This window comes from Aulostomus chinensis, chromosome 14 (genome assembly GCF_037954235.1).
Source record: "Aulostomus chinensis isolate RoL2024-O1b breed Wild chromosome 14, RoL_Achi_v1.0, whole genome shotgun sequence".
In the NCBI taxonomy this organism is placed as follows: Eukaryota; Metazoa; Chordata; class Actinopteri; order Syngnathiformes; family Aulostomidae; genus Aulostomus; species Aulostomus chinensis.
Window position 1 is genome coordinate 15,742,773 of NC_141333.1, and position 17,498 is coordinate 15,760,270.

Sequence of the window (17,498 nt, forward strand, 5' to 3'; positions counted from 1 at the left end):
CTCGTTACCCTGGTAACCTCATGGGCAGAATGCAGATCAGGGGGACCAACGAAGCAGCCCCTTGTCTCCCCTCACAATTCACCCTGATGATGACTAACACTTTTGTTCATGGAGAGGGCAGGTGGGAGTTACAATACGCTTCAAATCATTGCCCACCCAAGATCTCCCCTTTACTCACCCGTCAGTCACCCCTTTCTTTCTTTCTTTTCATCTTCAAACATATTCTCTCTTTTTTTAAAACTCAATCTCGCACCATTTTCAAATTATCCTTTACATTTTTTTTCATTTCCTTTTTTTCCCCCCTTCTTCCCGGTACTCAGAGATGACAGCGAGTCCAGCAAAGCTTGCTCACAGCAGACATGGCGGCGGTTTGCAAGAGGTCAGTGTTATCTAAACAGACCCATTGGGCTATTTGCTATAGCACCCTCCATCAGGCAGGAAGCTCTGAGGAATAAGCCCATCACTTCAATCAGCCATGACAGCACACAATGAATTTATAATAGCCTGAGCAGAGCGAGGAATGAAATCAGATGAATACTGGGGCGGGTGGTTGGGGGTGGGCAAAGAGGGTGAGAGGTTGTGGAGGACAAGAGAGTGAAAGATGGAGGATAAGAGAGGGCAAGAGCGAGGAGCCGGTTCAGTTACTGTTTGTGTCAATGACCACTATGTGACGGAGTGTGTTGTTTGTTTGTGGTCTGAAACAAACAAGTGATTGTTGAAAGCAAGGAGATAGACTCTGTGTTTGACAGTAAACTGCACAGTACATGTGACATCCTTTCTTGTTTGTTTGTATACGAGGCTTCTATTTGAGTATCCGTACAAATAAACCATGAGTAGAAACCATGTGCAGCACTTCACATGCGTGCGTTTGTGTACGTGCATGAATGTGTGTGTTCGGGTGAGTGTGTGCACTTGTGTTTATTGGCCAGTGCACAAAGGGATGCAGTTATCTTATCAATGTTCGGAGGGTAAGCACATGTGACAGTAGATATAAACAAACTCTTGATCAATATCTTGATCGGCTGTCAGATAATGACTCCTCGGGCAGATATGTACAATTGTTTCAATATGAATATTTTCCCTGCGTGTGTGCAGACTATTTGGCCACCACCCACTATTCACAATCCCAGTCTGAGCGAGGTCCAGTCTGAGCTTGGCCCCTCGCTCCCCTGCACCGCTTCTGCCCTTTGACCACATTAACTGGTGCATCTCTCCGTCTTTGCTTATCACCTGGAATCAAACATTAAAAGAGGGAGGGAGGAGGAGTTACTCATAAAGTCAGAGGAATATGGGCACAGGAAGGATAGATAAAGACAGTGAGAAACAGATGGGAATAAAAAAAACCCACCAACAATGACTGAAATCTAAGAATTTCAAAAAAGAGATATGGTGGGAGAGTGAAAGGATGAAAGAATTACATCATGTCACTTCATCCTATAAGCCTCTCCAAGTTTGGTGTCTACAAAAAGCAGGGCGGAGTTCAGCTGTAGGCAAACAGGCCCTTTTACGAGTACCATTCTGCAATTACCTGTTACCTTGACTGTCGCGGTTTTAAGAGCGGCCTGGCCTTGGAGTTACCTGGATACACCTGGATGAGAGCGATAAAAGGAGCTGGGGGTATTACAAAGGCAGGGTGGGAATGATCTCCTATCTGAGTCTGCCCCTGCCTGTCTGCTGCAGCTCCAACCGCTGGCGCCCGCACACACACACACACACACACACACACACACACACACACACACACACACACACACACACACACACACACACACACACACACACACACACACACACACACTGAGTCTGTCTGTCTGTGTGTGCTTCAATAAAGCAGATATCTCACCATATTTCACCATTGTCAAGCCAATGTTACTTAGACACCTTACACACACACACATTCATGCACACACGCACACACACACAAACATTCATGCACACACGCACACACATGCACGCACACACACAGAGTTGAAGATTTCAGACAGAAGGTTTGCTGATAGTGATGGGTAGGAAAATATTTGATGTCCCCAGCTTGGCCATTTAACATTCTCACCTCATACTCTGACCTTAAAGAGTGCGCATGCATGCATACATCGTCCATGTGTGTGTGTTTTGTGCTCATGTGGCTCAGCGCTGTGTGTGCACGTGTGTTTGTTAACTTTTAGTCTCAGTTAGCAGGTCAGACCCCCAACACTGTCCTATTAGCAGGACTTATCAGAGCCCATATGACCTCCACCTTCTCCCTGACCTCCAGCCCCATCCCATGGGAGAGATGGTCAGCAAGGCAAAGGGTGACAGGATGGTGTGGATGTGTGCGTGTGTGTGTGTGTGTGTGTGTGTGTGTGTGTGTGTGTGTGGTGGGGGGGTGTTCTTTCGTCTGACTGCAAGCAAACACTGATGGTCAAACACACAGCTTCTATCGTCTCCTGATCGGTCGTTCCTGCCCCTCTTCAGCGACAAGTGCATCATTACTTTTCCTAATTACATGTGTCAAGTATCATAATTCCAGAAACACATGTGGTGTTGTTTTTAAATACTTAATGTTGCAAAAGGAGTTCTGTCAAATGAAACTGCACCAGTGTGGTTTTATTCTATCTAAATGATCAGATATCACACTGCCTGACCAAACTTGGCAACCAAAGTTGTTTTAGAATATTCCAGACTTGTTATGCTTTATTTGTGGTTGCAGAAAAGAGTTATTGTAACAATTGAAACCCAGGAGGGATGAACATTAGCACCATTGGGCACGCTGCTTTTCTCTTTTTGCTCCATGACATCTCTTCTCCGGCTCTCCCCCCTGTTTCCCTTCTCTCTGTGTCTTAACTGCCAAATTTACCATCCAACCCATCTGCCCCACTCACAAAACCAGGCAGCCGTTTCTTAAAAACAAAAAGTAACCGGCATGATATCAAGCTGTGGTTCTTTGATTTGTTTCTCTATAATACAGGCCTGTTGTAAGGGGACTGGAAAATGCAGGCTCATAGCTCACATTTCAATAGTATAAACTTTAAACATAATACTTTGCTTTAATTCTCTTACCTCCCACAATCGAGTTACCAGTTTTTCCACCAATGGGACTTCTGAGGTGTTTGATAGAGCCAAGTTCTGGTGCTGTGGAGTTAGTTTTGAAGTCCAGATTGGGAGAATTTCAAAACAAGAAAAAAAAAAAAAAAACAAGAAAAAAAAAGAAAATCTGCTGCTGCTGCGAAGAAAAGGGCCTAAGTTAGAGGAGCAGAGCAGCACAGAGAGGACTCTCTTTTGGAAGTCTGTTTTTTCCACACTCCTCCATCCTGTGTTCGACAGCAGACAGGGTCTCCTATTGAAAAGGAACAATAGGGTTCTTAATCAGTGGACCTTTCCCCCTCGCCAGTTCCTGGGTCAACTGATGGCCCACAATGCTTTGTAGCGAGTGAACGGCATAAAATATATGTTTATGAAAAGGAGAATTAATCACAGTGGGTATCTTTGGATAAAGTCATATTTGTTTTTTATACCTTTTCTCCTGTTCTGTCTAGGAGTGCTTTCATGTGGCTGTAATTACCATATTTCATTAGCGTGTGGAGTGTCGCCGCTGGAGCATCAAAGCGGTTGGCTCTTCGCATGTGTGACAACCACTGCCAGGGAAGTACACAACTATCTGTTTTTTCCCAGAATAAATTCGCCTGTGCCTGTTTTTGAGTGCACTCTCTCCCTCAAGCTGCTGTCGATATCAAAGAGAACCCATTCCACATGTGAAGTGCCCCTTGTGCAGAATAATAAAGCAGTATATCATGGCAAAAAACTGTGAAACACAACACTCTCACCACCATCCTTTAATGCACACACAAGGACACACAATTTGTACACAAGAAAACACATATACACAAACATATTCCTCTCTCCTTTGTACATACTTTAGTCTTCCTGCTCTCGAAACCAAACTATTTTGCTTCACTATATGTTCAAACACAAAAACTGAAGTATTATGTATCTGCTTCCGAGAAACTTCTAGTGCATCCATATTTACCACTTGGAATGTGTCACAACATCTTATATCGTCGTTTTCCTGCTGCATTATTCATCTGCACATTATATGTAACATTTTGCACGTAGAGATACCTCAAACGCAGAGGGAAAAATCCTAAATTTTGATTTATTTGTGATTTCATTCATTTTTGTAAGCTGTAAGTGACGAGCCGTGCCTTCAGCGAGTTGCATCTCGGTGTATCTGCACATCCTCATTCATACATTTTAGTCGCGTCTGGATGACGCTGGAGTTCAACTGCATGCCAAATCAGCTGCAGATATCCATTCTTGGTATCATGCCAAATGTTTTGCTGATTTTGGTTCATTAATAATTTGCTGATGATTAAAAAAAGAACGAATCCTTTTCCTTTATTCACTTTCATATTTTGAACAGCGAGGTTCATTCCCGAAGTGAGTGCAAATAAATGAAGTCTTAACAATGAACAGCGTCTTGATATACCTCCAGCAGACGCTGGCTTGCCTTGGAGACTTGCACCTGACCCGTGTTAAAACACTACAAGGCCACAGGTCTCAATCCAATTGCTTCAAGCCGCGCGTCTTCAAGGGAGTCTGGACAATAGAAGAGAATATAATGTCTCAACTAGCACAAACACAGATGAGCTTTAACTTAGCGGAGCTCACCAAACAGAACTGCTTTGCCTCAGCTATCAGTAGGATTATCTAAAGAGAGAAAAGCTATCTACACGACGCTAAGCACACTTTTGTTTCCCCAAAGCTTTATGGCTGCCCTCGGCCAGACAGAGAATCAAAGCTTTTTGTGAAACAGGGGCAAGGCTAGCCTTCACCCCACAAGACGTTGTAAGGATACATTTCCTGTATATCTCATAATTATAGATCTATCTGTGGACATCCTCCAGAGAGCTTCAGCGCACACAATAGATCTAAACAGTTGCAATGTGTTGCTGTGAGTGAGAAAGTCATGTGTTGTTTAGCTGTGCGATAACAAGCTCACGAGGATGTTATTGCTGTGATCAGTGTGCGTGCAGCGGCTCCACAATCAAAGCAGATCTCATTTGAAATGCTCTGAACAGCTCCTGAGATCGATGTTCACCTTGGCTCCGGGGCCTATCACTCTGTGTGAGCTATTGATCTCAGATGACACGAGAAAACATGGCAATACTCATACCCCTTTCACTATTGTGAGGCTCTTCTTTGTTCAGCAAATTACTGCACTGTTTGTGTCATATATATATATATATATATGACACAAACAGTACACACACACATACACACACATACACTATATATATGTGATGTATATATATATACACACACACATACAGATATATATATAATGCATATATTCACAACAATTGCATGTCTGAGGTCTCCTCCTCCTCCTTACTTCACTAAGGTCACCTCATTATTCTTTCAGAGTAATGATGGCAGTTTGGTTCTTAATCCTTTTACCAGAGGTGATTATTAACAACTTCCTGGTCCCCTTCAGTCAAGTCAATGGATCTGAGGCCCAATGTGCTGCAGCCTGTAAGCCTTAACCTTGGGAAATGCCCCCCATCCTCCCTCCCCCAACCCACCCTGGTCCAAGTGGCCCAGGCCAACAGTGAAGGAGAAAAGGGTTTTTTGTGTGTGTGTGTGTGTGTGTGTGTGTGTGTGTGTGTGTTTAGGAGGGGGTGGGGGTGTTGGGGGTGGGGGTGGGGGGGGGGGGCTAGGCCATGGTGTGCTGGAGGTGTGTAGAGAAACCAGCCTGCCACATTATATGCTTTAACATGACTGGCAAATCCACCACGGTTAAACAAACTTAACCTTCATTTGTGAAACGGTGCAAATCAAAGGGCAAAAAACGACTTGTGCAAGTAATTACCACCGGGGGAGAGCAACAGGGCAAAGGAAGGATGGAGGGAGGGTGGTGTGGTGGTGGTGTTGGGTGGGGGGATGTGTGTGTGTGTGAGGGGGGGGGGGGTCTCAGTGACAGAGAGGCGTTAACAGGTTGAATGGAAGGAAATGGGAATCATTTAAGGTGAGGGGCATTTTTAATGAGTTTGCTCAGAAATTGATTTTCCACTGTAATCTTTTATTTATATGCGGCTGGCGGTGCGTCCCCCAGCAGAGTGAGGGTCAGGCCTCAGAGCACCCTGTCAAGGCCCTCCACTCGCTCAAACAACACCTCAAAGCCCAGGGAAAATGGTATTCTAGCTAAGGCAAATATTGTCCTGTCTTGGCTTAAGGGGCGAAAAAGCTGTTTGTTCTAAAAAACTTGCCCCCCCCCCAACCTTCAAGAAGAGACTATTTCAGAGGATAAAGAAACTAAAACTAATTCAGCTCTTTAATAATCAACATGATCCAATTGATATTGACTTGAAGTGTTTTATCAATACATCTTTGGACACTGAATGTAAAATACGCAGGCAAAATTCAAGTTTTCACAGTCCTTCCAGGTACTTGACTTAATCCATAGACCAGTTAGTGGCTAGTTTAACCCTCTGTTAATTTATTGATAATATCAATTAATTTATTTCAGACTTTGCACACATCTATCCACATTTTTTTTAAAAATCAAACACTGCACTAAATCTGCACTTTTATTTAATCCCGATCGACAGGATTAAAATAAATGTGATAAAATAAAATGATTTGATATTCATTCCTACTGGCTGTTTCATTTCATCATAAATTCAGTTTAAAAAAATCAAAAACATTTTAAAGCATATGTAAAAGTGTTAAGAGAAGTAAACTGCATCGAAATGAAATACAAATATCACAATTTCAAGTCACCAAAACCTACAATAAATTTCAATCAAGGTTTTCCAGATATATTTACCAAAGACATGAAGAGAACGGGTCAAATTGGTGAACAATTTCAAACAAATCTGACCCAAGTTGGTTAATTAAAAAAGAAAATTTAATTAATTATCAACATAATTGCAAATATCTCGTTTTTCTTTCTGATTAAAAACTATCTAAACTGAAATAGGTGGACAACAAATCACAAATTAGTTCAGCAGGTTCAATTTTCATAGCTTTACCTAGAATAAAAAAAAATGTTATATGGTGGATTAATTAAAATGTGATCCATTTTTGTATGAGTCCATAGAAACATTTTCCATTCAGATAACGACGCGCCTCGCCGCAGGTCTCCACACTCCGGGTTTCAGGCCTTTCAGCGGCGACTCTGACCACCGTCTGAAGCACTGGTGGTTATTATGTGACTCTAGCGACACTCAGTGGTCGTAGAACAAACTGCAGCACTTCAACACGCTGACGGTCAACATGAAGTAAGAAATAACACGGTTCATTCACTCATGTATCGTCCACGCTCAAAACAGGTGGATTGATTCTGTGGAACTGAAATATCCATCTCACATAAAAGCAGGATATGATACGTTCATGACACTTGAGACTTCTGCCATTTTCCTTTGTCATGTTTAGTTTCCTTGCTGCTCTCAAATAGAGAAAAAAAGATTGGATCTTTATAAACTTCTGCCATTCAAAAAAGTAAGCAAACGAAAAGAAGTTTGATGGCCCATTAAAATATTACTACATCAGGTGCTTGTCAACTGCAAATATATAAAACTAAGCGTGGAAGTGTAGTTTTTGAGGGCGTTTGTCCGTGTTGTTCTGACCAGTTTGATGAAAGAATTTGTATCCAGCTTCCCCGTAAAAAGTTTTGCTCCAGTGCTCTGCATCGCTCTGATTCGGGGGTAAATGAAAAGATGGAAATGTGAAGATCTCGTATCCTTCTTGGTGATTAAAAGTCTGTGCCGTTGAAGAAAGCGCACTGTAGCAAAGCAACGACCACCATCTTGAAAGGCCTGCCGCAAACACGGAGCACTGACACTTATCAGCTGTCCATTCAGCCTTTAGCAACAAGCTAGGATACGTAGCCGTGCATGTGCGGTACAGTCAAGTGAAAAGACAAGGACCAAAGTGATGAATGCTCCATAAAAGATTTACATGCTTCCTTTCAAATCAGTGCTTCTGTCGTTGTTGTTGTTGTTGTTGTTGATTGTCACTCCATTCTTGTGTTTGTAGTCTTGACCTTTGCACGTCTGACAAAGACGACGCATGAGAAAGCAACTCAGGCTTGATTTTTTTATCTGCTCACCGCTGTTCACACCTCAGATGTCTTCATTTCATAGGTCTGAAGGCCAGATTGAGATCGACTTTCTTCACCTCTTGACTAAATTTTTCAAGAGTTTTTTTTTTTAATTTTCCTGAGAGCCTATAACAATCCTACTTGCACCTATTTTTTTCTTTAAATCCTTTTTTATTATTTACCTGAATTTCTCAATTTTCTGTCTCAGTTGTGGCTTATTACATTTTGAGCAGTGATTAATGAAATTAAAGGCTTGTTTTAGTTCATTGTTACAGTTTGAAATCTCCTCTGCCGAATTACATTTGAAGTAAATGTGGTCGTATTGAGAGTTTATGTTTCTCAGCTGTAGCCAGCAGAGGGCAGACAGAGATTACTGTTTGCACGACTTCCCCTCGTCTGCATTATTGTTCCAGTAATGTGATGTGTACTGAGACATAAATGAACATGTTTCCTATGAACACATGAACATGTATTTTTTGAGTACATCATGTGCTATAATCTATGTACATGCTTCAAAAATTGTCAGGTGGCTAAATTCTTGCACTAAGATTGATACTTCACTATCATTTTCATCCATTTTCTTCTTGCTTGTCTATATTTAGTTCCCTTGGTTACATATTTCATCCATCCATTGTCTTCCACTTATTCCTACATTAAGGGTCGCGTGGGGGTGGAGCCTATCCCAGCGTCAACGGGCGAGAGGCGGGGTTCACCCTGGACAGGTCACCAGTCCATCTCAGGACCAACACATAGAGACAGACAACCATTCACACTCACAGTCACACCTACAGTCTCCATGTTCTCCCTGTTCCTGTGTGGGTTCTCTCTGGTACTCCAGCTTCCTCCCACAGTCCAAAGACATCAAGAGGGGACGAGGCTGATTGATACTCTAAATTGACTGTAGGTGTGGCTGTGAGTGTGAATGGTTGTCTGTCTCTATGTGTTGGTCCTGATGGACTGGTGACCTGTCCAGGGTGAACCCCGCCTCTCACCTGAAAGCTGCTGGGATAGGCTCCAGCCCTCAACCCAAGAAAATGGATGGATGGAAGTTTGAACTTCATTTATATAATAAAAAAATGCCACATGGTTTTTCTGTCATGTCAAACAAAGAACTACTTTAAATTTAAAAATACATAGGAACATTTATAAAGAGGGATAACAAGAGGGAAGTCACTCTTGTTTCCTCCCTTATTTACTCAAGTTTGGTCTTTAGAAAGAAAGAAACTCACTCCAAATCATTAGTTTTCAATTTTTATTTTGTTTATTTATCTTCATAAGCAAGAAAATATACTCTTTTCTTCAAGAAATAATAAATATACAATATTTCTTTATGAACAAAATGCACAATTTACAAAAAAAGGGCAACTGGGTGCTCCACCCCAACACAGTATTCTCTGACTGTATGCATTCATATTTATCACAGTTATTGCCATTAGTACGTTCTATTCTCATTATTCATGTTATAAATCATCTTTTTCTATTCAGTATTACAGCTTTTAATGAGACTCAAGCACATAAACTCTAAAAATCTTCATTGTGCTGTTTGTGAGAATGTATGTGTGTGTGTGCGTGTGAGTGTGTGTGTGTGTGTGTGTGTGTGTGTGTGTGTGTGTGTGTGTCTTACTCTTATCGTAATACTTTCATGAGGTTTGAAGACTTGGCCCTTTAGAGTCCAGCGCAGTCCATTCATCGCATGTTTCATGACAGAGAGCTTAGTCACACAGTTTTAGCAAGACCTGGTGTGTCGGCAGCAGCATCATCATCCTCATCATCCTCATCATCATCATCCTCCCTGCGGTGGAGGCGGACAGCAGGCCGTCCCATGGTGCTCTGACTGACATATTCCCTCCTTTGCATGGTCATTCCTAGTTTATCGGATACATTCCACTGCTGGTATGAACGCAGTAAAGACTGTCTGTGTGATAACGCTGTCCAGTGGTCAGGAGGTAAACAGCATGTGAGATAACAGCCAGGCTAAAACACACAGGAGTGTGAGTGTGCTGTGGACGGAGGCTGAGCTGGGATTAGCCGGCGTGAAGGATGATGGACTCAACTGCTGCTCCGTGGCGGAGTTCTCCGTCCGTTTGTGCTGCTCTTGGGGGGTCAGTGGAGGCTCAATCGTCACATAACCATTGATTATCCTGACATTAGGTGGTGGGACGGTGCTGCGGAGGGAAGAACGCGACATATCAGGGGACGCACATGCAGATATGATTAGTTGATTGACTGTCAGTCGATGGCTTTGTCGCAAAAGTCTTGCCGAGTTTATTTGTCACTTTTCTGGTCGTAAATTCAAATTACGCTTAATGTAAGACTTTCAGAGAGTAGCATCTCAGTAAGATAAATGGGCTTGTTTTGGAGACAGTGTATTTTTTCAAGCAATATTAACAAGTTATTTACTTATTTCATTGCCAAATCAACTGACTTATTACAAGCGTAGCACGTCATTTTTGAAGTAAGCAATCATCTTTCACTCATTTGTCATAAATACTTCTTCAAGAGATAGTTCAGATTTTTTAAAACCCCCCCTCCCCTCTTGCTGTTTATCATTATTGATGTTGATAGTTCTTTCTGAACTGGAACCAGGCTGTTACTCATAACAGCTCTGGAAAGTTGGGTGAAACCAAATGTGAGGTCATAACATTGCTCAAGTATATTCAAAGTGACTAAGTCTCGCTGAAATTTACTTTACAAATAGAGTTTTATCAGTAGATTTCAGCTGGCCTCAGCGAGCTTTAGCCGAGCTATCACAAGAAACAGGCTGGATGGTGCTGAGAAAGAATTCTACCATAAGAAACCTCGTCCTTGGTAAATAGCACATAGGACGAGGCTTCAAGAAAGTCTGAACTACCCCTTCAAAATAAAACAAGACCACCGCAAGTTTTTTCCTCCCTGTCAAGTTATATCAGAGGTGGCTCTGACACCGCCCATGCAGCTCAGTTTACTTTATGGAGCTGGATATCTTTAAAGTTGTGTCTCACCTATCTCCGATGCGAACCCACAGGTCACTGAAGAGGCGGGGTCTCCCATGACCACGGTGAGATTTGCGTGGACGTTTGTGTCGCCCAAACTCCTCCAGCTGGCTCAGGCTGTCAGGGAGCAGCATGTGTGGCAGCTCCTCCTCTCCGATGTTGGGGATGTTCTCAGGGTCTTCCAGCTCTGCTGCGCTGGTCAGCCAGCTGGTCGGAGACGCCGTGCCGATGTCTGGGTTTTCCTGGCTGGCTTCACCTGGTTTACTCCTGAGGTGGGAGAGAGGTGTGAAAGACAGGGTTAGGAGTCACTATATTTTAAAGTGATGCTTAAAACATAAGCACTTTCTCCTGTCAAGTTGGCCTGATTCACTTTTCTAAGATTTCAGAGTTGCTGTTCATGGTTTCTGACCGCTTCACCCAAGGACATGTGCACCAAAAATGATGCCTTCCTCTATTAATGGTGGCAGGACTACCTAGGAGGCAACGTTAGAGGAAGTTGTAACTCATGTGGCCACACTGTTGCATCAAATCTTCTGACTTCTGCTCAAAGGAGACCACCCAGAATTAACAGCATGTCCTTGAACACTTCTTCCATATTACTCATACTTTCTTGACCACTGTTCTTCTCCTCGAGTTGCATGTGAGGTTGTATTTCGAGCTGGTGCACGATGAACGCCCTTCTCTGCACTTAACTTTCACTGCAACGAGGTACAAAATTTCTAAAATGATAATAACAGATTATGAAGCATATTCTACATGCTTCGATCTAATATTGCTGTTTATATTTTCACAAAAAGGCCACCAAGATGCACAATTACTTTTATTCGTGAGGTCGTAATACATTTGATGGCCTCCTCTGCTACTTTTACAGGCTCCAACACCCCCCCCCCCCTCCCCCCGCCTCTCCATCCAGGATTTGATGGCTTGGTCAGGGTGATGATAGCTCCAGCCCTGCGGTCAAGCTTCTGTGGAGCCAAACCAGCTCTAGTCTGCTCCCTCTGTCAGTCATAAAATCCACTCTCTCAGACCTTTTGCCAATCACTTCGAAACACTCAGGTCTGAGGCCAGCAAGTTTCATAAACACCTCTCATCCAGCCATCTTGTGGTGTTTTTCCTCGCCTGTCAAGTCACCTTGCATCACACAGCAAAGAAGTGTCTGCGTGCATGCATGCGAGTGTGTGGTCATGCAGTTGTGCCTGCATGTGTGTGTGTGTGTGTGTGTGTGTGTGTGTGTGTGTGTGTGTGTGTGTGTAGCATATGCAAGTGTTTTTGGACCACAGTAAGTCAGCCCACTTGTCAGCTTTTAAACCAGAACCACTGGCTGAGGCCCACAACTCTGCACACAGCATAGTAGAGGGTGATATGGAGGCTGTTTACAGCTGTAATTTGCAGTGAGAAGTTTGTAAAAACCACAAGTAGATGCATAGATGGGGGGTGTTTTTACTATTTTTGAAAGAGATTCCCTGTGTCGTGCCTTGTTTTTCCATTTTTATCCTGTTGTTACCATTTTATGGGCCCATGGCTCAACCTCCTAGGTGAGAGGGAAGCTGTGCCAAGAAATGGGGTTGTTCCACACACACACACACACACACGCACACACACACACACACACACACACAGATATTAAAAGGGATTGCATAATGTTTTGTTAGGACAAAATGCTGTGGGGTAGAAACCAAGTCGTCGCTGTGTGAGACTGAATGTGTGTACAACCCTTCTCCTTGTCACCGTATAGAACTCTGCTAACCCTGCGTACGTGTGTGTGCGTGTGTGTGTGTGTGTGTGTGTGTGTGTGTGTGTGTGTGTGTGTGTGTGTGTGTGTTTGTTTTGATCACAGTACCAGTGGCTGCTGACAACAGGCAGAACCACTGCTGGCAGCTTGCCTTTGGCAGGGAGAGAGGGAGGAAGGAAGGGAGGGAGCAAGAGAGGAAAGCAAGGGAGTTGATGAGGTATCAAAGGATTCCTAAATGGCAGAACTTTATTTGTTTTATAGCACAATTTGGACAGTATCTGCATTACACTTCAATAAATCTACTGAGGATAAGAGGCTGGACTCTGGAGAGCGAGTGAGATGGATGGGGGCTCGTTGCACGAGCAGATAGATTCTCTTTCTGTGTTGAGAGCTGCATGATGCTCAGGAAATCTCCATACTGTGCATCTGTGTGCACCAACAACCTTTCACTCTAATTACATCAGCACAAGTGTGAAATTCTTTTAAAATTCTTTTACACTCAATATCACTTTGATTATCCAATGACGATAATTGGATTTTTTTTTTTTTATAAATCTCCAAAATAGAACAATGAATGACTTCTAATAACAGATGCCACAACCAACAATGTGTGCAATTTGTAACCAATAACTTTTTTCTGTGGTTTTGGTTTTCCTCCAGTAACAGTTGAACGTGCTTTCTTCTCAGTGACTGCGCTCCTTTTTTTCAAAATTTATTTTCAACATTAAAAGACATCAAAATAACATGTAAAAAATAACTGACGGAATATAACTTTAGTAAGGAAAGAACAAGCATGAAACACGCATGACAGAAGGTAAGAAATCAAAGTAAATTTAAACAAATAAATACTTTTCTTCACTGTCCAAAACTTGCCAAAACTATACATCGTGTCCTCCTCTCCCCAAGGCAGTGAAACAGTGTCTTTCTTTCTTTTCCACACCCAATAAATGTGTCTAGAATGTAACTGGTGACTGTAAATAGTTCAGTTGGAGTTATGTATGTATGCATTAGCCTGTTAAATTTTAATAGCCGTAATTTTGTGCTCACTGTTTAAATAAGAGCTTCTAGACATAAACTAGCTCGACTCCTCCGAGGAGATATCTTCCTGTATCCTCCTTCCAAGCGTTCAGCCGGTCCATAGAGGATTCAGTGAAGCCAGAGAGTAGAGAGTTGTGAAACCATAGCAACATCTGGACACGGCCGTCTCCAAAAGTAGATAAAGTGGAAGGAGTCCGTTTTTGGCCCGTGGAGTGACTTCAAATATGTTAAGGCAACTTCAAAAACTATTTTGAGGTAATTGGTTACTTATCTATTCTTATATGATGAGGCACAGGCAAAGGCACTCACCAAAACTGGAAATGAGTGTGTGCATCAACCTCAGACTTGTACCGCCCACATACGTGCCTGCTGATTAACGTCATGACAACAGGAAAATACTGTATACATTATGTTGGAATGATTAATTTTCTGCAATACTGCACCTACACACTCACGGTAGTAAGAAAATAGTACAACAGGAGAGGGGAATACTTCATCTTGTTTAACCCATGAGTAGCCAAAAAATGAAAAGCTGGATTTGCTCTCACAGAAAAATGGGATTTTAATGAAATTAAATAATGACTTATTTTTGTTATCTACTCACTCTGTGACTGGTTCCTGATGATCTGAGGGCAGGTGATCGATCTGATAGCCGTCCTGTCTGAGGATGTCCAGCACGCTGTGGTTTCCCAGGAAGTGACCTAAGAGTAGACAGAGCAGGACTGAGTTGAGACTGCTGGGTTCAGTTTATTCTGCACACACCCACAAAAATCTGAGTAATTGTGCTGAACCAGTATCCCTCTGTTGAGTGCCACTCACGGCGAATACAAGAAGTGCTATGAAGAACTTGTGCTGCGAGGGCATGGAGGTTGGTGCACGGGCATAAGGTGAATTTCCTGGAGGACACTGGAACCCACAAACCGCCTCAGGATGTGGTCACACAATCTTTCCCTAACCACACTAGAGTTGCCAAACATGTATTTTCCAGAAAATCATCAAACATAATGCAGGAATTTGCAGACTCACCAAATATTGACCTTTTTGTTTGAACACACACATTTATTAACGCTTTCGCGTTCACAAGATAATGCAAATTTAGACTTAAAAGTGTTGTGATCTAATTTTAGTTACAATCAGCGAGATCAGTCTTGTCCCCGCTGGGATTCTCAGGGCCAATCAGCTCCTATGTCCACCTACCTAATCCCGAACTCTTCCTGTTTTGCACAATAAATGTTAATTAATTTCACTTTATATAAGTATTTAAGTATTTATTAGGCCTTATATGTCATTTTATTCATCGTCTTACAACTGTACACTTCCCTATACCTCTGCTCTGACTTCTTACAGAATTCTGCCAAACTGTCTTGCAACACTTGTGATAGAGGCAGTAACCATTCAAGAACTCTCTTCATCTACTTGTTCCATAATAACCCCATATTGTTGGCACTCAACCTCTCCTGGCCTCTCCTCTTCTATCCCTCTCCCCCCATTCCCTTCATCTTATATGATTCCGCCTCTCTGACATCAAACGTGGGCCTCAACCCCTCACTGATGAAACTTTTTTTTTATTTCTCCCCTCACTTAAAAATCCTACTCGTCACTCAAACAAGCAATAATGTAGCCTGACATCACCCCTGCAAAACACACACACACACACACACACACACACACACACACACACACACACACACACACACACACACACACACACAAAATTCAAAAATGTGTGCACACAGGAATTCAAATACCGACAAATCTAAGCTCCCTCCAGTGGCTTATTAACAACAAGCTGACAATAGCCGAGCCTCTTACTCGTTTTTTTTTTGTTGTTGTCAGGGCCTCCTGCTCCCACTCAGCTCAGCACCCCCCGCCAATTTTATCATTACAACGTTCCTGATCAATCCTGAAAGTCAAAGAAAGAGGCACACGGTGTTACACTTTCTTGGCAGCTTAGTTCAAAGGCAGCGCTGTGATGGGCAGCGGAGTGACTGGAGGCTTCGAAAAACAGAGTGTCGGTGAGATCAGAGGGGATTACACTGAGGAAGGGTGTGAGTTTTTGTTTGGGTAAAGGTTGGTGTGTGTGTGGGTGTATTGCTGTGTATTCTCGTTTTGCTGCACTTAAGCAGACTAAATATCCTCACAAAGGGAGAAGTGTGGATGTATCAATCACTCTTGTTTCTTTGAGAATTTGTTTGTTTTAGGTACTTAAACTGAAATTGAAAGACACAACTGTTGATCTTGAATCTGCGATAAAATGAACCCACATCAACTAAACGACGTTCTTCATCGTCGTCATCATTATCGTCATCTGAGAACTAACCAACCACTGCTTAGCTTAATGCAAGGAATGGTTGGGATGTGTTACCTCTGTCAGATGACCATATAAGGTTCAGGACTGGTTCAGAAGTAATCATCCCCATCTCTGTTACAAAGTCAGACATGATTGCCAGACTTAGTTGCTCTAGAAGTATACTTGTTTTTAAACTATAATTTGAAAATGCCACTATCTTGTAATTTGAAATGTTTTAATGTGGCAAACGTTAAGCATAACGCTATTAACATTATAAGGTAACCTTGGAGAAATGAATATCTGATGCTAACTTGCCTATCCACTCCCATTCATTGTGCGGAGGAGAAAAGAGTACCTATCTTCTTGTCTGACTCTTGGAGGATGACAAATAAGCATATTTCCCCCAAAAAAGATGGAATGTTTCTTGGGGGAATATGCAGTATCTCAACTATTGACAAAAATCACCTTGATAACACATCCATATTTCCTTCAGAATAAACTGTAACATTTGTGATACATTCATTTCGTTACGCTGTGAGCTTGAAGACCAAAGAACAGTTTTGCAAGTGTCACCTCAAGGAGCTGTTAGCTCATTCTAAGACTCAAGATTCCAGCCTCCATATTTGGCAAAATGAGAAGTTGCCATTCCCTGCCATGCTTGTGGAGTTATTGCCATAAATTCTTTTGGTAAAATATAAATTGTAGTGCATGTGAGAATTAGTGCTAAAGTCAACCATCAAGACATGTTTGCTATGTTTTCTCTGTAGTGTTCTCCCGTCATTCCTGCATGTTGTCAGGTTCAACCGCCACAGTGTCTCCATCACGCAGCCAGATTGTTGATTTCCTACATGTTCGCCAGGTGTGAGGTCAAGTCGAGCATTCAAACACGGAAACAAGGCGACGTGTGTTTATTTGCATCACTGGTTAAACCTGCTCATTACTCCATTTGGTTTAGACTTTATTTGTTGATCGCATAAATGAACAATAAGCGTGCAACTACTCCTAATTGTCCTACTGTATACACACACACACACAACAAAATGCTTTTGTCTACAGTATGAGGTCAAACAAATCAACTCAAACCACAAACAGACACCCTCACACACCGACTTCCTCGACATCTATAAATCTGAAGATGTTTGGCTTGTATATTGTTTGTTGCTGTGGTTCATCCCCGCATGCGGCTGAGTGACTGGCTCGACAGTTAATAGCTCTTTCATTACACATGGCTGTGCGCTGGTGTGAAGAAGGGCGCGCTGTTGTGTGTTTGTTTGTTTGTGAAGTATCCAGACAGTAAACAGTGTGGTGCTTCTGAAGAGGCTCCATTAGCCCAGATGTAATGAGAGGTCATCCGTCTCCTAATTGCTCCCCTGCTGCATTTGGGCT

General features: G+C 42.5%; 1 protein-coding gene across 1 annotated transcript in view; it reads right to left on the reverse strand.

Moving 5' to 3' along the window:
• Positions 1-9,427: 9,427 nt before the first annotated feature.
• trabd2b (TraB domain containing 2B) overlaps positions 9,428-17,498 on the reverse strand; it is a 69,402-nt gene continuing 61,331 nt past the window's right edge. Inside the window, exons 5-7 of the mRNA XM_086224388.1 lie at positions 14,427-14,523; positions 11,062-11,319; positions 9,428-10,245 (exon numbers count right to left, since the gene is read on the reverse strand). Coding sequence (XP_086080514.1) covers positions 10,020-10,245; positions 11,062-11,319; positions 14,427-14,523 — 581 coding nt within the window. The 3' untranslated portion in view covers positions 9,428-10,019. The remainder of the gene's footprint in view (positions 10,246-11,061; positions 11,320-14,426; positions 14,524-17,498) is intronic.